The sequence below is a fragment of the Mustela erminea genome, chromosome 6 (genome assembly GCF_009829155.1).
Source record: "Mustela erminea isolate mMusErm1 chromosome 6, mMusErm1.Pri, whole genome shotgun sequence".
Taxonomy (NCBI): Eukaryota; Metazoa; Chordata; class Mammalia; order Carnivora; family Mustelidae; genus Mustela; species Mustela erminea.
In genome coordinates this window covers 139158207-139182587 of record NC_045619.1, presented here as the reverse complement: position 1 = coordinate 139182587, position 24381 = coordinate 139158207, and the positions used below count along the sequence as shown (strand labels likewise).

At 49.0% G+C, this 24381-nt stretch overlaps 1 protein-coding gene across 2 annotated transcripts in view; it reads right to left on the bottom strand.

The window, feature by feature from the left end:
* The window catches only part of SFMBT2 (Scm like with four mbt domains 2), a 222691-nt gene that overhangs the window by 21375 nt on the left and 176935 nt on the right, over positions 1-24381 (bottom strand). For both annotated transcript variants that reach the window (XM_032349795.1, XM_032349796.1), the window contains exons 12-16: positions 20538-20651; positions 18989-19031; positions 17105-17175; positions 14871-15010; positions 3704-3813 (exon numbers count right to left, since the gene is read on the bottom strand). In XM_032349795.1, coding sequence (XP_032205686.1) covers positions 3704-3813; positions 14871-15010; positions 17105-17175; positions 18989-19031; positions 20538-20651 — 478 coding nt within the window. The remainder of the gene's footprint in view (positions 1-3703; positions 3814-14870; positions 15011-17104; positions 17176-18988; positions 19032-20537; positions 20652-24381) is intronic.

The window sequence follows — 24381 nt, the reverse complement described above, 5'->3', positions numbered from 1 at the left end:
GGAAGAATTCTGAAGGAAGAACTCAACTCTGCGGAGACAGAGAAGCTTCCCATGCTGGAAGACCATCACTCCGTTGCTTAGCCACAATGAGCGATGGTCCTGACTTCCTACAGAAGCGAGCCTTTCCTTCATTGCCACATCTCTGTGATCTTCAGAACTATGGGAAACGCTCTGGTTCACTGGCTTCTGGTCTTATGAGACACAACCCCTCAGAAACTTCTGCCATCTTTCTGGATTCCTGCATTTCAAGCAATGAGAACTCTGAGTAAGAAAGGGGGTATGTGTGCGCTTATTTTGGAAAGACCCAATCCAATTCAGAACATCCTAAACTGGTCTTTGTTGGAAGCGGAAACACCAGGCCCACAACCTGGGGAACGGACGCGCGCAGAAACTTGGGCTTGTGTTCCACAAACTGGTTCAGCGCCTGCTTCCTGGAATGTTAACGGCATGTTTTCAGGAGGGCGATCGCATAAATCTGAGCGAGGTAAAAATTAACAAATGAACAAACTAATAATTTTTTTTTCAACGAAAGGCCTCTGTCTGCAACTCCTTTTCCACACAAATCATTTTGCTGCCAAATATTACATCTTGCTACTCACAAAATAGAAGCATGAGTAAAAGACCAAAAAAAAAGGAGGGGGGGAAGAAACACATAAAAAATCAGTAACTGCTTATGAAAAAGAAACCAAACTATCATTTCTATAGAGCCAACTGTGACTCACCTTGAAGTTGTGACTTCCCCTGAGTCTGCCTAAATGATAAAGAAGTCTCATTCCTTCCAGTTACAGAGGACAATTCCTCTTTAAATATTCTGAGTAACTGTAACAAAGGACTGTGAAAATGTATTAAGCCTTTACCTAGATTTTATAAAGATGATCACAAAAGCCCCTCAAAGCAGAGTTAACAGTCTTTCTCCCCCCAAGAAGATTCTAGAACATGTTGGAAAACATTTAAATGTCTCTAGATGCACACGGTTGGAATTACTTTTTTTTATCCCCCTAACGTATAGCCTAAATTCTTCCTCCTGAAATTCAAACTAATGTAGGTCAATTTAGTATACGGAAATGCACTGGAGAAAAATCTTCTCTTCCAGGACTGCTGAACGAACTACGTGAGAACCTACTTTCTCTTCGGAACCACAGCTACCTGGGTTTTGCCTTTCAGTATACGCTGAAGACTCCCAGTACAGACTCCTTACCCGGTACTCAATACTGCAGTAAGTTCTTTGAGTACAAAAGATGTGGCTGTCAGATAAATAGGGGGAAAAATCATCAAGGGACAGAAGATGACGATGTTAGGTTTTTCTCCCACGCACAGGTCAAACCTTTTCAATGGCACCTCCATCCTCTCAAGAAAATGGGTCTTTTCAGACGAGGAAGAACGAGTCAGAAACCCCAACTGCTCAGCGACTGCCCTCCCAAACCCCAGGGTTGACGATCTCTTGTCCTTTTCCCCTGAAAGCACTCCCTGTGATACTGTCATTGGAGGACAGAGACCCAGACAACCAAATGCCTTAAATGCGAGCCCCCCCACCCCCCGGAGGTTAATTTATTCAGGACAGGATGTGTTTCAGCCTTCCAGCAAAATGGGAAGAAGGCTGGGCTCTCTCCTCTCATTTGCACCAAAGAAAACAGCCAAGTTGTCAAGATCTAAAATGTTGTCGTTTTACATCAGAAGCGAAGAGGTGACTCAGCACACAGTACCCTTAGAAGGAACACTCCCTCCCCCTGTAAATCTGTCATCATTAGCAGCTGCTTTTGAGACGCCACTGTGATCCAGAACTCTCGAAACCCAGGGCAGACAGACACATCCTCATTGTAAGCTGCCACATAGGATCCGCTAAGGAACTCACCGTCGTCTACGATCTAACAGGTAACACATCGCCTTCATGATCAGGCAGGGCTAACTGACCGTGTCAGTTTTGACTGTGAGGCTGGATTTCATAAAAGCTCTGATCGACCTGGTAACGTGAAAATGAGTGCCAAAACCGCAAAATTAACTCTCCCTATCATTCCGGTACCTGGGGCAACTTTCTGGCTTGTTTATTAGCAACAGGGGCGATTTTAATGGGGTTTAAGATTTTTGTCCCTGTCCTATTTCCTTATCCGTGAGGTGTGTTTGGGAGGTATGGAATCTTACAGAAACTGTTTAAAGCAAGTGTTTCTCTGTACCAACACATGCTCAGGTTTTTGGCCACCGCTGTTCTGGGGCATTGACCTTAGAAAATGTCGAGGTGCTGCTGATCTCCCCCTCAGATGAAGTAGAAAGATAAGGAACATTCAGCTGGTGAAAAACCTGCTTTAGTTTCTTTTGCACTACAGGTGATGCTCATGTATTTTTTTTTTAAATAAATTCAGTTGCTTACATTTATTTCTATTTTAAAAAAAAGTAAATCGTTAACAAACCACACTAATTACAGAAGGAAAAGATTTAGTATGGCTGGAAGAGACCACTAATTTTTCCCATTAATCATAGCCTCTCAGGTAATTTATAGGGGAGGCTCATTTAAATACTTCTCGGGAAGGAGGAGATACGTGCCACGTCTCACCGGCAAGCCACTTCACACAAATAAACGTTCTCCCAACTAATGCGTATTCCCTCTGATGCCTGGGACTTGGCAGCGCATCGCTGAACCACAACTGACATTTATGGCGTCTACAATTACAGACGTGATCAAAAAAGAAACTAGGAAATGCTAGGCCGAGAAGACAGCGAATGGAGAGTCGCCGAGCGGCCTCCCGCCGTCCTTACTCAGGACCAGCGTGGTCAGTAAGCCACACAGGAGGATAAAACCGGCCAAACAAACCACTTCACACCCCTCAACTTCCACACGAGCAGGACAGGTGCTTTCTTTAAAGGGGCTCAGCCACACACTCGTCGCGGAACGTGCGTCCCTGCTCAGAAAGATCTCATTTCCCAAATGTCACATCTGAAGACTATGTGAGGACGCTGTTCCACAACAAGCTGACCAGTCAGATCTAGTCTGCGGAAAAGCTAAACGAATACCAAGGACCCAAGGTCGAAGCGATTATTAACAGAAATTATCTTGACAAATTGGTCTTCTCTCCGCCTTCTAAGCACCGCGCTCAAGCTTCTCCATCCGGCAGGGGCCGTCCGTTTCAGAGCTCGAGCCACTTGAGCAAGGCCAACATACCCTCTTTCCAGTTAGCCTATTTGCAAATAAGAGGGACCAACTACATTTCAACCCACAGCCCATTTACCAAAACCAAGCAGAGGATAGGGTTCTTTTTATCTTTTAACACTGCCAACTGTCGGAGCAAAGAACATCTATCTGTGAAAGAACATCTATCTGTGTCTGGCAGAGCTCCTCACAGTATCGAATATTAAGAGTTGTCCGTGAATCACAAATAATGACAACGGATATCCTCTCTTTCGTAACTATTCCCCTTCTGATCAAATAATCTGTTGGTCCTGAAACACAGGACATTCCGACTCTGAACGTTTATCACAACAAAGTTACAGTTAAACAAATCTCTCCTTTAGTTCCAGAATCCCAAGGCTTAAGGCAACTCCGTGAAGCAGAAACGCCAATAAAGCTGTACACAGCGCCCAGCCCAGAACTAAAGAATGGTGGCCCCTCCCATCTGTCTGCACTCTGCGGGCTGTGTCAGGCAGAGGAAGGACAAGTTTCAAAGCAGCAGGCGCTTACCAGACCTTGTTTCCCAGAACTGAGGACACCTACTTTGCCTTCAGCGTCTCCTCCTGAAAATTCCAGTGAGGATCCTCCACCAGCTGTAATTCTCTCAACACCCTTCCAGGCTTGTAAGCCGCATTGATGATCATGCTAAGAACCTGTGGGGGAGAAAAGAGCAGCAATGAACTTCAGCCGCATCCACCCCGGCTAAGCCAAGAACGCTGCCCCCACCACCCGGCGAGTGCTGGCCGCACACATCTGCTGAGTGGGGCAGAGCATCCTCCGCGGCTGGACACCGGCTCGGCTCACCACCCACGGGGTCCAGAGGATGGCAAAATCCAGTCCCCCTGGCGGGCGTGTAGACCGCTGGCCAGAGGGCACGGCGGACTTTCCCAGTCGTGTCTGACCGAAGAAAAGCGGATCTATTTCCTCTAAAGAGCCATTACTTTGCAATGGGATTGGCTACTGAGAATTTTTTATTTTTGAAAATAAATTTCAAAAGGAATCAGTGGGACGGAGGCAACAGAACAGATCTGCACTGACAATTCTGAGTGGACTTCAGGTATCTGTCCAGAGACTAACCAAGTATCTGAAAATCACCTGATGCCGGCTCAGTATACAGACGATTCACAAGAGAACGGTGCTCTGAGATGCAAGCGCTTCGAAGGACCGTGTGGAGTAACCAATACTCTCCCGTCTCCTGTTTCCTCAAACCTCTCCTTTATTCCCAATTCCCAGCCCAAGGAAGTCCACTGGTGGTCCGTGCCTCCTGTGACACTCCCAGAAAGACAGGACATTCCGCCCTGTGAACCCATGCGGGCTCTGAGAAGGTCCCATGTTCCTATTAACCTCGATGTGCCCCTTGAACGGAAAGGCCACCGAATTCAGATCCCACGGGGCAGCCCCCCCCCCTTCCGTAAGCCAGTCATCATTAACCACAAACGTCTGCAAGCTCTGGCACGTTCCAGAGCGGCTGCCACTTGGACATACCGCGTGAAGAACGGGAGGTACGAAGTAGCCTCCAAAGGACCCCCCGACCAGTGTGAAGTTGCCCAAAAGACCCCTTGCTGAGGATCCACCATGTGTGAGCCCCCTGTAGCGGCAGCAGGAACGCGTCACTGTGCCCGGCACGCCTGCGGGGTCTTCCGTCCTTGAGGGGAACCAGCCAGGCCCTGAGCTCACGCTGCAGGTTTCTAAGCAAAACACACACCCCTGGGGAGGGGGTGTGAGAATCGCCATGACTGGAGTCCCTGCCAGAGCCCCTGCTGCCTTTGGGGAGGACACCGCACGGTATCAGGGGAGGATGGAGATCGGCGTATGTGGCCTGGATTTTTACGTCGCAGTGCCTGAGGCACTGGCATGTTCTGCACCCTGATTTGATTCTGAAAAAGAACAAAGCTCCCTATTACAACAGAAGAACCAATCTTTACAGTATTTCAAACGGTGCAATAAGCCTGCAAGTGTCTTCTCTGAGCCGGGCCAGCGCTCCGCTGTGTTGCTAGGTTCCTATAAATCCCTGGCAGGAGCCCATGGGCCGTCCGCTCAGCCGAGGCACTAAAAGGCCAGAACAAGGCCATACAAGCAGTTTTGTGGTGTTTATGTTTTCTGTGTTAGAATAATCATCCGATTTTATTGTTTACTGTCAGTACCATTTGCAGAAATCGAGTTTAAAAATAAATCCAATTAGAACTGGCTGAAATAATGCACGAAGTATTTATCAACAGACAATAAAATTTAAACCAATTCTTTCCATTGTGTTTCACGAGGAAGGGCCCAGAGCTACATGTTATTCGCTGCAGAACGAAATGTATTTGGAGATGGTGACAAGAAAATGCCTTCCAGAGTTCCATTCAGCCTGGGAACAGGCAGCCATTAGGTTGTCAAAAGCGTCTAATATTGAATAATTTTCCCATGGCATTTCCGACGCCGCACTGCGTGTTGCCAAGTTCAGCAGGCTCGCCGTCAGACTTTGGGACTGTTGGCTCAATCATTCTTCTGCTCGCGACATCTTAGCGCATGACGACTGCCTCTAGGAAAACAACTCAGTTGGCAGCTGGTACCACCGTCCAGAGTCAGAATTACTGCTGCCTGTACCACACAGTGACTCAGGTCACTGGATTATGCTCTTGATCACAAGGGGTTGCGTGGACCCTGCCCACAATTAGCTAGCAGGATGCGGCTGTGAAGCTAATAAACATTATTCCCAAGAAACGCGCGTACAGGCGTTGGGGTAACTCCAGGAGGAAACTCATGCTCCACGCAACCTTCCCTCGGCTTCTTGGAGTCCATGACATGGGTGGTGGAGAACACACCTCACGCAGAAGTCTCACCTCTGCTGGTGAACAGATCTGGGCTCGAACCCCAGTTCCATCTTGTAGAAGGATGAGTTCTGGGGGTGCCCGATTGGCTTTCCTCCTGTAGGATGGGGACACTGCCATTTATCTGGCTCATACGGGGATCAGAACATTCCACCCAAAATACGCCATTTTGGCATAGGATTATTTTGAGTTGACGGCAACTGAGAACTACACACAGGAAGAACTCTCCATTCTGCCCTTTCCTGCCTAGAAGCAGGGCCCAGGTGTCCCTTCCTACCCGCAGAAGGAAGAGGAGAGCCACCCTTGTCACTGGAGAAAGCAAGATGTCCCTGAGATGACTCTGCAGAAACCAACTTCACTAAAAGAAACCTCAACTTCCACTAGTTTTCCTTATACTTGCCTTCCCACAGCTTAGCACCCTAGAAGCCCGAACCCCTTTTCCTTGGTCTCTCCCCTCTTCTAACTGCACTGCCGTTTGTTAAAATGGTACGGAAACATCTCAAGCATAATGGCCTCCCTGGGTTTTCACTAATTTTCTGTGAGCCCCTGTGCATACAACATAAACCTTCCCTCCCACTGATCTGTTTTGTGGTCAGTTTAATTCACATGCCCCAGTCACTAAACCTACAAGTAGAGATTTTCCTTCTCTACAACAGGAATGTCATGAAAAATAAAAGAGATCACATATTGGCACACAAAAAACGTTAAAAGGTAGCCCAAATCTCAGTATCAACCCAGTCCTCGCCAAGCCATAAAATAAACTGTCCAGCTCCCTATCCCCACCAGCCCCCATGGATGTGTCAGTCTTCACAACTCTGCAAACTAACTCTGCGTCAAAGCTCCTTGACTTTCTTGCCACTGATTCCTTTTCAGAACACAACTTCTCATAGAAGTACTCTGTACTTTTAAATTCCGCTGCTTCAATTCCATTCTCGACTGACCCAAATCCGATTCCTCTTCAACCACGACACACGAGTGCTCTGGGAAGGTCACTGAGGACCTGCCACCAAATCCAATTAGCACTCCCGGCTCGCTGGGTCTCGGAGGAATCCGCCCCGTTCCATCGCCTGGGCCTGCAGCATGTCTCCCCGCGCTGTCCCTCCCTCTGCTCCGTAGGAACAAGCGCTTATGCAGAAAGCGGGGAGTGGTCAGGTGCGTGGGGGTGGGGAGGGTCAGTGGAGGCGGAACACAGGTAGGCCGTGCCAGCCACAGGAGCTCACTCTGCACACCACGTGGGGCACACAGGAGCCGCTCGACCAACGTGGGTTTCTTCCCCCAACGCCTCCCCTTTCGGGCGCTCAGAAGATTATGTAAATTGGTGGGAATTTTTTTTTTGTTCACATCATGAAATTATGTGATTCCATGATTTCCTTTCATATCCACGGTCATGAAAACTCCCAAAACACCAAAGTAATTTAGATAATCTCCAACCTCAACTGTATCATATGATCAAAGTCAGAACAATGTTGAAAGTGCAGGGAACCACTTAATAAGAAAATTATTTCTTTGAGTGTCAAAATCAGAAAACACTTTAGAAAGCAAATATGGCTCCCACAGCTTGAGTTCGGCTGATTTAATGGAAAAGAGACAGATTCTCAACTTTGAAAGTATGTAATTTGCTAAATTCTAGTGACTGTGGGGAGGCCTCTCTTTGGGGGAGACCGGCTCCTGTGGAAACAGGAAAGAGAAGATTCCCTCTCGGGGAGGTCGAGGGGTCAGAAAAAGGATCTGGACACAAAGCAGCCTCCCCCACATGCTCCAACAGACATTTCTCTGCAGTGCCTTCAAGAGCCATGGTTACAATAATTAGCTTTTTACAGGAACTGGGGCCATCAAAGGCCCTTGTGGGCCTAAAACATTTCTCCTTTTCAACTTCAAAATCAGATGGAATGGAGCTAATATTATAAATAGGTTGGTTGTTTTTATTCCCCTGTTAAATGATAAAGAATTGTTCCTGCTTAATCAGCAGTTTCTCCATCCATAGGGTTTTGAGCCTCAGAAAGGAAATAACCTTTTCAAGTGATTTACTCCTGAAAACTACTTGTTTTCATTTCGTCTTCTCAAAAACCAACGGCTCTGTGCACATTCCTTTGCAAATGCTGCATGTAATACTAAATATTATCTAATGATAAACTTTATGTTCCTCACTCCTTTTGTTGTTGCAAAAATGTTACTGCTAATAATAATAATTAGACGTTTTACCAAGTGGAGAACTCCACTGCTTTGGCCAAAACTGATTTCGACTTTCATTCGATCCTCAATGGAAGGCTGACCTCCCCTGGCAGCCCACTACTCTGGAGGGGAGGTGCTCCCTCTGTCCCAGCAGCAAGGCTAGGAAGCCCCGGGGCTGCCCGGTAGGTAGCCTTTCCTCCAACCCAATCCCACGCCAAAGAACTCCTGGCTCCATTGCTTCAACTTGATTGAAAGATCATTTCTTAAAAGAGGCTATAATTCCCAGGAATTCTCTACCTGCCCCTGGAAGGCCATCAGAAGAATCCCATCAGACCCTAAATCTTCATTCACCTCAGTCACCAGAAACCCATCACTTCTAGAACATTCTTTATACCCAGAATCTGTTCCCTTAGGACTCTGCATTTCCCCCTAGTATGACCCAATCTCAAGCCCTTCCGTGCAGGCCCAATGCATCCCTTCTGCCCTCTATCATCAGCGAAATATCCTAGAGCCCCACACGCTTTCCAGAATATTCTTCACCCTATAATTTTCCCTTCTGCTCTTTCCCTTCTGCACCCCAACCCCTATTCATATGTTGAAATGCTAACCTCCGTGTGAAGGCATTAGGGATGGGGCCCTTGGGGGAAGATTAGGGCTCCATGAGGTCATGAGGCTGGCCCCCCTGTGCTGGAGTATAACTGTGAGAAGAGACCCCAGCGCCTATTCTCTCTCCCACCATGGGAGGACACCGCGAAGAGGCAGCCAGCCCCACACAAAGCAGGGGCTGTGGGCACCCCAACCTCGGGTTCCTGCCTCCAGAGCTGCGAGGCACACGTCTGCTATCTGAGCACATCTGTGGCGTCGGCTGCAGCAGCCCGAGCAGATCAGCCACCCGCCTCTCCTACACCGTCACCATCCCTGCTCTGCGGACAGCTTCCCTTCCTGCAGGACCCCGTCCACGGTCCCACCCTCAACCGTGACAACTCTCCCCTCCTCTCTCACCTTCCTGCAGCCGCCTTGATCACTCTCCCTTCTCTTCCTAGGACTGTCTGCACTCGGGGGTCCTCCTCTCCTCTAGCACTCTCTGGCACCCACCCAGGGGTGCTCCCACGCCCACAACGTGCCCGCATCACCGAAGAACAGCCATCCTTGGTTCTGTTCTTATCCAGCCCTGCTGGTGCCTTGAGGCACTGCCCTCACACCTTCCTTGGTGAGCACCCTCTCCTCTACCTCCAAGACACCAGCCTCTCCAGGGCTTCCTGAATCCCAGCTCGCTTTCCCCGGGTCCCCCTCTGTGCCTCCTCCCACAAATAACAGTGGGGCTCAGGGCTCAAGTCCTTGGACTGTCGACTTCACTCTGCGGTGCACCTGGCTTTCAGCATGGCCGCAGACTCACAAACTAATGGTTCCTAAATTTCTATTTCCATCCTAAACCTTTCCCCAGCTCCAGACTTGTGTGTCTGCCTCCCCTGGGATGCTCGGTGGGCATTCTGTTCAAATAAGACAGATTTTATCCATCTGACAGCTTCCCCTTCTCAATAACGTCTCTCTTCTTAGTGCTCACAGCTGACCTGGGACACCTCCGTGAATTCTGCTCTTTTCACAGTCCACGTCCATAGTCCAAATGAAACACTCCCTGACTCCGATATGCATCAGCTTCTTCGTTTACTGTCCACTCCCACGAGATCATAAGCACCACATGAGGGACTGTATTTTGTTTGCTGCTGTATTCATAGTAGTCACAATTATACCCGCCAATAGCGGGAGTTCAGTAAGTTGTTGTTTTTTTTTTTTAATTTTTTCAATGAATTTCAATATGAGCTCTGAAATGAGTTAAAAATATTTAAAAATATATTCAAAAGTTATTTAAAAATAGTTAAAATCAAACTGATATCAGAAATCAGTGACTAATTCATCCCAAGGATATCTTTGATACCATAAAATACACAAAATATGTGTGGATACAGACCCAGGGGGTAATATTTGCTCCTGACTTTTTTTGCTACAAAGGCCTATCCTACAGCATGATGAGAAAGGTCCACGATAGGATCTTACCTTCCTGACAGGCAAAGAACAAAAACTTAAGCTTTGCCAACCTTCCCAGACACCGGCCAGCATGCTGTGAAATCCGGCTTCACAGGTGACGTGTATGTGACAGTTTATGCCCACACACGGGCTTGGTGCTTTGTTCTTTATGGGCTGGTGTTCAGCATAAGCTTAAGACAGCAGCAACGGAGCTACCACACGAAGCTACCCAGAGGCAGGGCACCATCTTGGATTTTGTTGATGGACGTAATGAGACATCACCGAGGCCAGACTTTTCCTCTGACATTACCGCAGAGCCTGAGTCCTTCATATGAGGCCACAGTCCCCCGTGACCCACTCCACCTTCTCCGTTTATACTGATACACACAAGCCTCTTCTGAGGGGCAGAAGGGACCGTCACATGCAGTATGGCACCATTTACGTGAACAGCCAAGGCTGCTCAGGATTCCTTCTTTTCTGGGTACCCACACGAAGTCGTTCCAGTGTTTAAGTGAAAGTTGTGATAAGGAGCCAAGAACAAACGCTTGATGATACACAATGAAGGGAAAGTCAAACAAGTCAGCCCAGGACTCCCCAAACGTGGGAAATAAACACGGTAATCAAAACCAAGAGACTGAGGGAAAGAGCTTCACGGGTCAACCATATGGCAGAAACATGAACCGCGAGCCTTGACAGAAGCCAAACTCCAGCTGTCGGAACCCACCGGAAAGCCGGGAGGGTGCGGCGCTCACTCTCCCCTGCGGGGCACCGTTTGCAGGCGGGCATCTCGGATGGGGCAGGGGAGGCTGGCGCGGTGCCCAACTCAGAACAGGGAGGCCTCCGGAGCCCCTGCTGGCGCCCATGCCGTGCCCGTGAAGCACAGGGCCATGGGCACGGCGCCTAGAATCCGCAGGAAGGGCAGGTCTGCAAACTCGCCCCCTGCGTCAGACCCGACGTTCACTATTTCAACCCTCTGCTGTGATGCTCGAGACCCACTGCCCCTGACTGCCTGACGTTGGCTACATGTCATGGGGGGCTCGCGCAGTCGGAGATAACTGCCAGATGCCTGTCGGGCGGGGGGCCTCCGTCCCCGCCAGCCAGGGAGAAGGGGTCTGCGATCCTGGGTCCTGAGCCCGAGCACAGGAGGCGGTCACAGCGAGACCAGGAAGGACACCATGGGGTACACAGAAAGGGGGGCCTCGAGAGCAGGCATCTCTGTCCGCCCTCTTCCTTACTGCCTAACACGTGACCCTGCTTCCAAGTTTACACACCACGTGCCTACGCCTCCCGTGGACCCCACGGAACACGGAACTGGGGTGTTCTTCTAACCTGGCACACATCTCTGCTGTGTGTCTGCAGTGTTGGTTTGCTAGGGTGAGACAGGCTGAGAGCGGTGACAGACCAGACCCCTCCCCGGTCTGCAAGCGGGTTGTCACCTCACCAAATGAGGGGCTGCATCTCTTGTCCACCCTGATCCCCACTCCAAGAACAGAGCCCACAGGGCACGAGGGTACGACCCAGGCATTCCCGGGGCCTGAACGAATGAACGGCGGAGGGACCATGATTCCCTGCCAGGCTCCAGCACCGGAAGGGTCCCTGGTGTGGCACACGCTCAGGGAGCCTCGACTGCGTGTGGAGACAGCCAGCACCTTCGTATCTGAAACACGCTAGAGCGGTCGTGGACAGCTGGAGAGCCGTGCCCGGACCACAGCGCCCCTGCAGGCCCCACACCACTCACTCCACACCTGCTGAGGCCCCAGAGCTACGAAGACAACAGAAGCCAACCGGACAGAGGAATCTCATTCACTGGAGGTGAGCACTCCCTGCTAGTCTGCCCTCTGGGAAGCGAGGACCCTTTTCTCCACCTGCCATTTCACTTCCCCAAGGTCGGCTCTGGCCACAGGCACACAGGTCAGCCACCTCCGAGCAGAACAGACAGGGGATGACAGCTGTCACTCTGCGTTTCTTAAGGACCTGAAAACCTTTAACTGCTAAAAGCACCAAAAGCCTGAGAAGCAAACGTACTCTGTCTTTGCTCCAATTACCTCGTTCTCTTTAAGTAAAATGCAATTTGAAACCACAGAGGTTTGGGAGCTGAAGGGAGCACATTAGCATAAATATTGGCTGGCTGGAACTCCCATTTTTCCTGCACTCACAGAACTGAAGTGCTTATTTTTTTTTTCTTCTTCTTCTTTTCCTGCCTCATGCATTTTCTGAACATCAGCAAAAAACTAGTTTTGTCATCAGAAAATGGCTCTGGCCTGGCTTTTGCATTGGCTGCTGGCAGCTATCGGGGAATTGGTTGGGGACAACCACTGTTGACTCTGAAAACCAGTGTGAGAGCCAAAAAGCCAGGCCCCGAAGATAGGCCGGACCTGGGCCAGCGTGTCTGTGAGCAGAGCCGGGGCAGGTGACCGGAACCGTGGGCTGATCCCTGGAGCTCGCCGGCCTTCCTGCTCCTTCCCGATCCCTCCTGACAAAAACAGGCTCACATGCAGGCAGGCATCGCCTAACCCACAACCCGCTTGGGCTGGACCACGGGGGGTGGGGGTGGGCGGGCAACGCTCTGTCCGGGGGTGCGATTCCAGGTCACGACGGGAATCCTGACGCGGTCCTGGTTTCATCTCTTCCTCGATCTGCTCCAACATCCACGAGGATCCAAGGTCCGCGCTGCCTCGCCCAGAGCTGACCAGCGGTCCCTCCACTTGTCCGTGTCACCTTGGCCTTTCAGAGGCATGCCTTGTCCCTCCACCTGCCTCGAGCACTATTATTCCGTAGCGACGAATGTCTTGTCTGTGAGACCAACCTGCCGCTTCAGCTGGGCCAGATGTGCACCGTTCACTTTCGGGAGGCAGGGCCCAGGCGCAGGAGGCGAGCCGCTTTAAATCAAGTGGGTGCCGGCGGCCGAAGACACCTGCCAGGGCCCAGGACAAGGCCCACCCACACCCGTGCCCTTGCTGTGTCCGTCCCTCACACTCAAGGTGCCGCGCGCCTTCCTTCCCGCTCTTCCCGCCTCCGTCCCGGGCACCACGGACGGCCCAAGCCTCCCGGGAGCAGGCTGCCCGCGCCTCCTTGCGCACCGACCGTGGGGGACTCCCGGGGATCTCCACACACCTGCGCCGGCCCCCTGGCGGCACGGAGACGCTGCCCCCTCTGCAGTCCTCGACCGGAGGCGCGTGAATGATGGGACCCCCGCCGAACGCCCTGTGGGTTCCATGCTCCCAAGGAAAACCCACAGCAATGGCCCCATCAGAGCTTCTTCTCAGAGTTTCTTCTCAACCACTACTTCAATTTTCTCTCTAAAAGGGATTTTTGTTTTCTGAACATGTAAGTCTTTAACTGCTAATACTGCGGATGGCCTAGAAAAGCTAACATGCTCGGCCTCTGCTACAACCATCTCACTCTCTTTAAGGAGAATGACGTCGGAAACCACATGGACGTCCCTGTGTGGAGGAAGGCATTTGCACGGCCTCACTCAGAGGGCCAGAGAATGCCACCCTAGAGCTACATGGCTACCCAGTCCCACCTCACCCGTCAGGCAGGCCAGACCTCTCTTCCATTCTTTTGAAACTGTGACATTCTTCTGTACCTCCGAGTCGCCTCCAGCCTAGGGAACTGCATCCTGTCCCGACACCCAGCTGTGCAGCCGCCGCCATGCTCCCACGGGAGGCATTCTTCCCTTTGCCCAAGCCAGAGCAAGGGGCCCTTCCCATCCGTTTGTCACTCCTTGTGCTCCCAAAGCGCTCTGCTCTGCGCCCTGACTGTCCTCCCGCACCGGACCGCCAGCCTAGAGTACGCCATCTCCCCAGCAGGGCCGTGAAGCCCCAACAGACCAGGGGCAGGGACAGCTTGTGTTCAGACACGGCACTTGGCACAGGGCCTGCCTCCGAGAAGTGGCCTCACAGACATGTGTTTGGTATATGAACATATTGTTGGGCCCCAGGAATTAAAACACATTCACTGCAAAGAAGAACATCTACGTGGGGTCCTCTTAAGAGAAAACACTGATACATGTGAAAAGAGCAAAGATCACGTCCCAAGAACAGTTCAGAATGGTTCCAGAATGCTAAGCCATGTCCCCACGGGGTCTGTGGCGAGGCTATAAAAACGCACCAGAGAAGAAAACCTCCATCAATGTAACGAGGACTCACCTCTCTCTGTGGATGGACCCCGAAAGACAGGGAGAGAAATGGGAAAGAAGCATCGAAACGATGCGTGGCTTTGCCCACAACACCAACTTTAGGCAAGTGCCTGGAACCCACCGTGCAGTGAGCCCGTGCCTCCTGCAGGCAGACGCCGCACGCGGACGACCGACGGAGGGGAAAGGCCATGCCGCCCCTGACATGGCCGAGGGGCAGCCACCCCTAACAGCACTTTCTGTCACCCTTCCAGGCTTACTTACCTCTTGAGAGAAACGTCCAGTCTGCGGGCCCAGGCCTCCACTCCACACAGGCAGCCCTTAAACCCACTGCAAGGTTTCACAGGACTTGGGCAAGGAAGGTCTAGATGCCCCTCCACAGGCCTGCGGGCCTTGCCGGTCTTTGCCTGACCAGCTCCCGCCCGAGGACAGAGAGAAAGGAAGCGCGTGGAAAATGTCACCTCAAGTGATTCAAATTTCTGTTATGGCCTTCAGAAATCGTGTCTGTGTCCGGGACGCCTGTGGAAATGCGCGGCCGCAGAGCCCCGCGCGCCTGGCTTACCTCCTTCAGCACCAGCACGCACTTGCCCGGTCCCACCGACTGAGGTAGCTCGGCGATCCGGCCCTTGTTCAGGTAAGGGCCCGAGAAACACCTGTGGTTGATGAAGAGCTGCGGACAGCAGTACTTCCCGTTGACAGGGCCTGCGGGGACAGCAGCACAGATCCCGATGAAACCTGCTCCGACCCACTCAGTCGGCAAAACGACCCAGAGGCCCGCTGCGTCTTAGCAGCCGAATGTCTTACAGACACAAGAAATCGGGTTTTTTTTTGCTACCATATAAATGAACTTTTCTGTTTATGATGCAGGATTCAAGACACAGAAAAAGATGTGAATTCAAGACAATGATAAACAATGCATCACTGTGCAGCTGAGAAAAACAAGACACAAAACAGGAAACACGCTCAGCAACAGAGCTCAGCTCCCCTGGGTTTTCTACCCCAGGAACTCCCCCACCTTCTCTTCCCCTAGCCTGAATCTGGTGTTTGTCATTTCCACACAGGTCTATAAACTTGACCACAAACACTGGTAGACCAAAATGCATGGCATTTCGGGTATTTTTAAAAATGTCCCATAAACAGTTTTCTGCAACCTTTTGTTTGTTCGACCTACAGTTTCTACAATCCCTCCAATGGTCCACGTATATGAAGAACGTTCATCCTTCTGTCCTTTCTCTGTGTGACTCCATGACACGAAGCCAGCGCAAGCCAGCAATCCACTCTCTTGCTGACGGACGCTCAGTCGCTTCTACTTGCTCGGCATGACCGACAGCGCTCTACTGAACACAGCTCTAAACAGCTGCTTCTTCTGGGCAAGAGAGCCTTCCAAGTCCGTAACAAGGAGGGGACGTGCTTGGCCGTGGGGGCTGCACATCTTCGGTGTCCCCCTACACGTGCTCAAACTGATCTCCACACGGACAATCCCAGTTTCTACTCCCATCAACACTGCACTGAAGCAGCTGCCATCCCACGTCCAAGCCAACACCAGACAGGGCAGGGCGTCTTGGTTTGGCCAATCTCATGGACGTGCCATGTACCTCCCAGGAATCTGCATTTCCCTCATTATGCTTTCCACATAGCAGGGTCTCAAATGGCCACAGGGAAACGTGGACGGACTGAATGATGAGGTATTACCCGAAACCTTCCCGGTGTCTGTAACAGGGTCTCGCTGTCAGCCTAGGCCCGCCCTTCCCGACAGCGTTCCTGCTGAGTTCTGCTAATAGTGGTAACTCTGTACAAAGACCCTCCTTCGTTTGGGACGGTAATTTAACAGGCCCAGAAGGGCTGTCCTCATAGGACTTCAACTAAATACCAAGAGGGAAGGAAGGAGCAGTGTTATTTTTGTGAGGGGAAGACAAAGGGAGTAATACAACAATTACAGACTCTGAAAGAAGAGCTGACGCGGTTCTTTTAAAACCATTCTGAAGTGTGAATTCTATACAACAAAATTAAGCAAAAGAATTATGTCCACAGCTGCATATACATGGAAATTTTTTGGTAGGATTACCCTATCCAGAACCTCAGGAAAAAAAACATTTTAGTAAGTCTACTCATAAAAATGCTCTCCTTATAGAAGTTTGATCGGCAGGATTCTTCCATGCCATAGAGCTTAGAATCCCGGAAGAATTCAGAGCAGTTTTCACTTTGGTTAGAAAACCGAATTCTTAATCAAATGTATTATTTAATGTACAAACACGCCTATAATCAGAGTTGTTGTCAACGGGGTATCCACATTTGTTTTCAAAGGTCATTGTAAGATATAGAACTTCACACATTAAAAAACAAATTATTCACTCTCAGCTTTCAAACACAGAGGGTTTTAAGGAACAATTCAAAAGCCCACAGGGACTTAAATATTAACCAGTAATGGAAAAATGCAAGTGGGATGACAAAAAAATGTGAAAAAAAAATGGGTGCCTAATAATAATATTTTCAATTCTTTCTCCTTGCACATGACCATCTACGACATACATCCCTAACTGGGCTCAAATTCCCAAGGAACACATGGACTCTTCTCCTGAAGACTGAGAGAACAGTCTAGAGCCACGGACCAAGAGACACAAGAAGCAGAGAATCTGGTTTAGAAATTTTTTTTTAATAGGTATGTGTTAATAAGCGGCAAGAGCACCAAGGAGAATGAACTTAAAGTAGAGATGTTCTTCTATTGACCTAAAACCACATGCACGTCTCCACTCCCAGATCAGGACAGGATGGCCGGCCGTGGATGGGTTCGCTTACCTGCAGTGTCCAGGTGAGGGAATAAACAAAGGTCATGAGGTATTTTCTCAACAGGCACTGTGGATGGCAATCTGTTGATCAAGAAAATACAACCATCACGGCTTGCACACTTGAGAAGAAATGCAACGAACAAAATAACTAATTAAATTAATTAACCTAATTAAGTCTTTTCCCAACTTATAGCGACTATCACGGAAATCCAAGCATGCAGTAAAGCCAATGGCACGTCTGCCCCTCATGTGGTCATCCCTGACCAGTGATGTTCTTCAAGGAGGCCCCTGCCTTTGTCTCTTGCTGTAGAATCGTCATAATGCCCTTCATTATATTTTAGACACAAAGAAACATCAACTTGCATAGATTTTAATGGAACTCAGACTTCCCTTCGACAGAAGAAGCTGGTACTTTCTACAGACTAGTGTCTGAGAACTACTTGGCCTTCAATTTTTGGTGCCTTGCTTGTGTGGGTCATGGCCACACTAAAAAGACCTCCAAAGAAAGCCTATGAATGGACGGGTCCTAGAAAGAACAGTCAGCCTAGCCTAGAGCAGAGTTTGTGTTCTAGTTCAGTAAAAAGCTGCTGAATGAACAGAGAATGTAGCCCCAGGGGGAAGAGGTGCGCTGGTTTTCACAGGGCACCCAGGATGGCGGTGTGGAAACCACATCACTGAAAAATGACACAAATGCAGAGCGAACCATTATGAGATCTCAGTGGGGTCCTCTCCGTGCTGGTTCTCAAAGTGGGGTCCACACACTCGTGGACCAGTGCCACCCGGAAAAGTGTCAGATGCACAGACGCACAGGCCCCACTGAAGACATCCCAAGTCGGGGGATTCGGAGACAGGCCCAGCAGTGAGTGTGTCTTATGGAGCTGTCTGGGCTGGTACAAGCGCAGGGCGGGGGCCACGGGCCCATGGACTACAGACTGAGGAGTTACAGATTCGGATTTGGGTTCAGTGATGGGACCGTCTATTGTTTGCTCTCGGTTTCAGTGTTATCCAGACCACACTGGAGTCAGATTATTAACCTGCTACATGGAGCTTAGACACAAATGCACTGAAAATGCCCTGTTATTCACTGTTACTCACATTCAAATAGCGATGCACTTATTATTCAATTTCATTTTACAATTAAACCTGGGAACCCGAGAAAAATGCTGTTCTTGAATTCACTTCTACTGGTGTATTTTTATTAAGAAAACAGAACCACGTTGCAAAGGTTGTGTATTGTAGTGGACCTTAGCTGCTCTTCAATATATAAAATATATATACATAAATGCTACTAACGATGGCAAACTTTCAAAAACATATTCCATGTACGCACACCACTTGATACCTTTTCTCCCTAAAATTACAACTGAAACCGGGGGTAATATACACTGAGTTAACCATGACATTTTTGTCACAAGAAATCTAATTTAATCTTCAAGAAACCCCCAAGAATCAGGTGCTTCATACAAGAGGATGCTGAGATGCGGAGCAATAAAGCAGCTTCGAGGACACCTTGCTGGGCCTGCAGAGCTGGCCTCAGACGACAGTCTGCCTACCGGGCCAGCAGTGACCCGTGACGCCTGCATGTGGAGTGCGGGTGGGGAGAGCGAGGCGCCGTCACTCTCCATGTGTGGGGCCAGGATGCCCTCCAGGTGTGCCGACGAGGACCGGGAGGGAGAAACTACAAACCGGAGAAGAGATCCCTGGCGGAGCAGAGCCTGTGTCTCGCATGTAACAGGTGCATCATAAAGACAGGTATATCTACGACCCCCTCTGTGACTGCGCCAACTGTGAACTAACCCCCAATACAAACCGCCGTGCTCCGATCCTCTCTAACGACGGCTCTATGGAGCTTAGCTCCCCTAAGTTTTGGGAAAAAACAGAAACAGAAACGTACTGTTTTTCTGGTTGCACGACTGCAATCTTTCTCTTCTTTTGTGCTGTAAAACAGGCAAGAAAGGGCAAAAAGACAGTCAGCTTCGTTTGCAAGTTGGGCAAAGGCATTTTCTAATAACATCTTCCCATTGAACTGGGTCAGTTTCAAAGTAACAATTTAAACACTGAAAAGTTACTGCATTCTCACAACTTTAATTTCCTCTAGCATTAAAATAAGTCTTTGACTCGGGGCGCGTGGGGGTGCAGTTGGTTGGGCACCTGACTCTTGGTTTCCGCTCAGGTCATGATCTCAAGGTCGTGAGATCGAGCCCCGTGTCCTTCTCTCTTGCTCCGTACCGCCTCTCCACGCTCTTCCCTCCCTTCTCAATCTCTCTCTAACATAAATAAATCTAAAAGAGGCTCTGACTCATCAGAAATGAAGTCTAAATAGAATTCCCTGCATTCAGTAAGATTAAACAGATCACTATGTTTGTGTCCTCCAGATAAATACCTAGTGCAATCACGGGGTTGTAGGGTAGATTTACTTTTTTATTTATTTTTAACTTTTTGAGGAAGCTCCATACTGCTTCCAGAGTGGCTATGTAATTTAAACTAACACTTCTGGTAAACATTAGGGTGGAATAAGAAATGGCAAAACTGATTAGTTTTGAAGAGTTTTAAATGGTACGATCTCAGGATAATGAGCTACAGTAACCTATGTTAAAACACACACTGTTGTATATATTTAAGAGACAGACAGAGTTAGCTGCTGGGTTAACTACTAAATACTGTTTTAATTTTGCCTTTTTGTGATCAGAAAGATGTCATATTATGTACTTTTCAAAGCAAAGTTGAAATCTCACTGGTTAGTTAGTGCTGAGAGTAGTTAAGTTTTTATATGTTATGTCAGTAACTATTAGGACCAATTATGATTCTTTTAGGGTAAACCTCACGAGAAAAATCAGTTGTTCCTCCGACATGATAGAGAAATGGTATCTGGGGGCTCCTGGGTTGCTCAGTGGGTTGAGTGCCTGACTCCTGGTTTCAGTTCAGGTTGTGATCTCAGGGTCTTGAGACCGAGCCCCAAGTCGGGCTCTGTGCTGAGGGGAGCCTGCTTGAGAGTCTCTCCCTCTGTCCCCTGCCCCTCCCCACCCCGCTCATGCATTCTCTCTCCCCACCTCAAAACAGAAACAAAAAAAATTAAATAAACAAAAATCCCCATGGCATTTAGCTTGAATTTTCTCTAATCAAAATAATGAACTTTAAACTGAAGACTTAGTTTTTTAAAAATCTATTTATATATCATTTTATACAATCTTTACAGGTCTTATTACGTTTATTTTCTATTTTACCTCTGCCACTCCATGGACCTTCACCTGCCACACCATCCTGACTTAGCTTGTCTACCTGTAAGATGCTTCCAAATCTCCATCTCTCAAAGGTACTGGAAGCATCCATGAAATAAAAACATTGTTTTTTACAACCTGGCTACAGTCTCTTTACAACACAGTCTATTCACCTCCCGAGCCCCGGACACCATCCACGCTAGCTCCCACCTGGGCGATACTCACAGATGGTTTTGTGCGGTGTGGTCAGAGGGTACGAGTTCGCTTCGCACCAGCCCACGGGGAAGATGTCCATGGACTCCACGTCAACAATGAACTCAGGGGAAGGAGTCTGCAGACCTGCATCGGGAAGGTCAAGACAACGGGTACAGACATTACCACGGAGACCCAGAAGAAAGGAGCCCAGAAGCATCACGGAGACAAGGATCTCGCTCCCCGGACCGTTCATCCGAGCCCAGTCTGATGACAGATACCAGCACCTGAAGTACCAAACAGCCGGAGTACAAGGGGTGCAAAGCAAGTGGAGATCCAGAAGATCCAAGCTACTTCCTGTGTGGGGTGGGGGGGGGCAGAAAAGCTGGCAGAGGGAACAAGGCCAACCCTTTCCCAAAAGTGCCTTTAATAAAAACGGAAACGGGCCCGAGCTGGGGCCACCAAGACACACTTCGTCTGACACCCAGCAAAGGCTGACCTTCAATTCATGAAGGTTAAGACTACCATGGAAAGAACCAGCTGGGCATGGCAACGTGGCTGTTGAGCAAGACACACAGACAGTTCCCCTAGGGAGCGGGCTCACTCGTCGGTTTGACGGGGGTTACTTATTTTGAACTCCATGGGTGGCCTGCAGGCTTCGGTCATGTCCCATCCCACAAAAGCCATTTATGCGGAAGGGTCTTTTCTAGCGGGGTCTGCCTAAAAGTCACCCCGTTTCATGGATCTACTCGTGCCTTGTGATAAATTGTCAGCACAGCTCGGAGACTCTGAGAGAGGAAATCTGCCTGTGAGGTAAGCAAAGCTCTCAAGGAGAGCTCTGGCCAGAGGACACACTTGGAACCCAGCAAACTAGTGAAAAGGAGAAAATTCGATACTGAATCAATAGTTCTTTGGGGGAAAACAGAAAACCCAACAGCACTGAGGGAAGACACTCATGAACTACGAATGGAAAGACGTGACCTCTATTAAGACTTCCTCTCGCTTTGCCTTGGCTGCTTCATGGAGCAACACGAGAAAACAACGCAGTCAACAACCCCCGCCCCCCCCGCAACACCCGCCCACGTCACCACTCCCCATCTGAGGAGTTTTAAATCCTACCTCCCCCCAAACTGAATGTCACGAAGCTCAATTCCAACAGACACAAAATGGTCCCAACCACTGTAACGCTGACGTCTGCTGCATCGGGCCCTCCCCCCAGCTCCTCGTGGTACAGGAGATTCCGTGAGAAAGCAGCACGCTGTTCCACAGACGCGGTTCCAATTCAGCGCTAGCCCAACACTGCTGCACTCGCGGCACCCGAACACGCCGAGGCACGCCGTGTGATCACCACCAAGGTCATTCCCAGCTCTGGATTCCTTCCCCAAGAGAGCAAGTACCATGATTATCAATCCTAACCTTCTCTCTCCTTAATGCTCCCAATAATTCGAAGGGTACATAAGCTAAAGGAATGCAAGCAGGTTTGTGGGGACCAGTTCTCCCCAGCTGAGTGAATGGAAATCATTTCTGTCCCCCATTACGACTCCACGGGTACTTAATGTACTCGCCAAAGAGACCGTCTAACAAACAAGACCACGTCCAAAACAGACAAGAAGTAAACTCCCTGGGTGGCTTCACTGAGGAAGTGACCGCTCCTGTCCTGGAGGGCGCCTGGCTCTCTAGAGGGTCTGCAAGCTGTCTTTTCTTCTCCAGACTCACAAGGACAGCACCTGTTTCCCAGCTACTCAACAATGTTGCCAATGGGCTGAATTCATCTACAACATATATATGTATCTCCAGACTTATGTTTAGGTACAAGTAAGATTTTCAAGGTCAAAGTAGTACTTCGAAAAGAAGCATAAGGTGAACTTGATAGCCTGTTCCTTCCTGAATCATGACCTTGATCTTCCAATATTCTGCTGGCTCAAACATCACTTGCTATTAATGCTTTAATATATACACTTCCAAAGCAACGTATACAGTCATATATTTATATGGCTGTCTCTACCATGCTTTAAAATTCTTCAGTCATGCTCTGCATTCAGAACAAATATTTATGAGCTGCAACGTGACAGCGACGACATCTTCAAGAAGGTTATAATCCTGCCTTCCCTGCACCTTCAAATCTGACCCATTAAGGCATCCACTGAATAGGAACAGATGGAAAACTGGGTTATTTATCTCCCAGAAACATTTTCCTGACTGTGAAACTTTTCCAATCCTATTCTGAATGATGGGTATCGATTCCTTATGTCCTAGGAACTAGGACATATCTACAGCTAGATACAGCTGGCTGGACTCGGAATAATCTTTATAAAAAATAACCCACTATTTTCCAAGACCAGCGACCCACTAGCTTAGAAAATAATCCATTACAAATGTATGCGATTATCCTTGATTATTCTAGTGTTTCCACAACTACCTATACAGAGCTTAGTGGACTACTGCAATAGTCTTACCATTTTAGAGGACACCCTCTGTGAACAACACAAGGTCATGCTCAACCCTGGAGTTCATTTTAGCTGCATCCATCAATACGAATTCTACTTGCTTATCCTTATCCAGAACTTTCATCTCAAAAACCACCAAGAAGCCTCAATCTCTATCTATGGGAAAGTACTTCAATAAATTCTGGTACACCATATGACGGGATCTTCTGCCACTGTAAAAAAAGGATGAGAAACCTCTTTGTATACTTATATATAAAGATGTATATGTATATGTTGAGTCAAATAAAGGCAGAGTACAGAACACTGTGGATATGTAGTATGCTACCATCTGTTTAAAAAAGGGGGAAATAACATATATTTATATGTGCATAAGACAAATCTGGAACCAAGTGTAAAATTCTAATACAGTGGGCGTCTGCTGGGGAAGGAACTAGGGCACCGAGGGACAGGAGCAGGAGTGGGAGAGAGACTCTGACCATGGACACTTTCATGTATTTTTGGCCCTTGCGAATGAATCAACTAATTTATAATCACAAACTCACTATCACTACAATAATCACACAACACAAATGCTCCAAGAACAAAAAGAGTTTCACGCACAGACCCTACTGCCACAGAGGCCAGATTAATGACGGGCAAGTGACCGTAATGGGAAATAAAACCACACTATGACGAATCATTTTGCTACGAGGACAGAGATGTTCCATATTCACAAAGCATGTAAATTTGTTAAGAGTCACTTTGGAACCTTAAAATAGTTCTGCCATGTGCCACATCCAGAGACTGCGTCATCCCCTCACTGGATACTGTTCCCTTCCACAAAGCTGCACCTGCCCTCCGGAAGAGGCTTAGGAAGAGAATCAGAACCAGCCCCACACTTCTGTTAAAAGGTGCGAAAGGAAGAAAAGCAAGAGGTATTTAAGGAAGCCAGGTAGCCTTGCTCAGTACCCTCATTCAGAGTCAAAGGCTACAGCAAACGGGGCCGGGCTCAAGCACGGGATGGAAAGGTAAGGTGTTGGCGAGGGAAAGTGCTCCCGTGATCTGAGTGCCAGAAACCCCAGGGGCCATCCGGCCACCTGCTTCCCCCTACAAAGACCCACCTACCAAGCCAGACTGTCACGTCCCTTTGTCAGCCGTGGAGCCAAATTTCTAAGGAGGAAGCAGGCAAACTGTGCGCAGCGAGATCAGGATGTGACAGGGAACAGGCGGTCTGGAGGGAACTACAGAAGTGGGATCAGACGTGTGAGCGGAGAGACAGATGCCTGAAGGACTACAAACTTGCAAGCACTGACATCGGGCCCGACACTTCCCCGAATGTTTAATCTTCACAAAGACCCTGAGGGACAGGGAACAGACACAGCCCCATTTTGCAGATGAGTAAGCTGAGGCACAGAAGATGATCGAAGAGCAGCGAGGGGCGGATCCGCGAC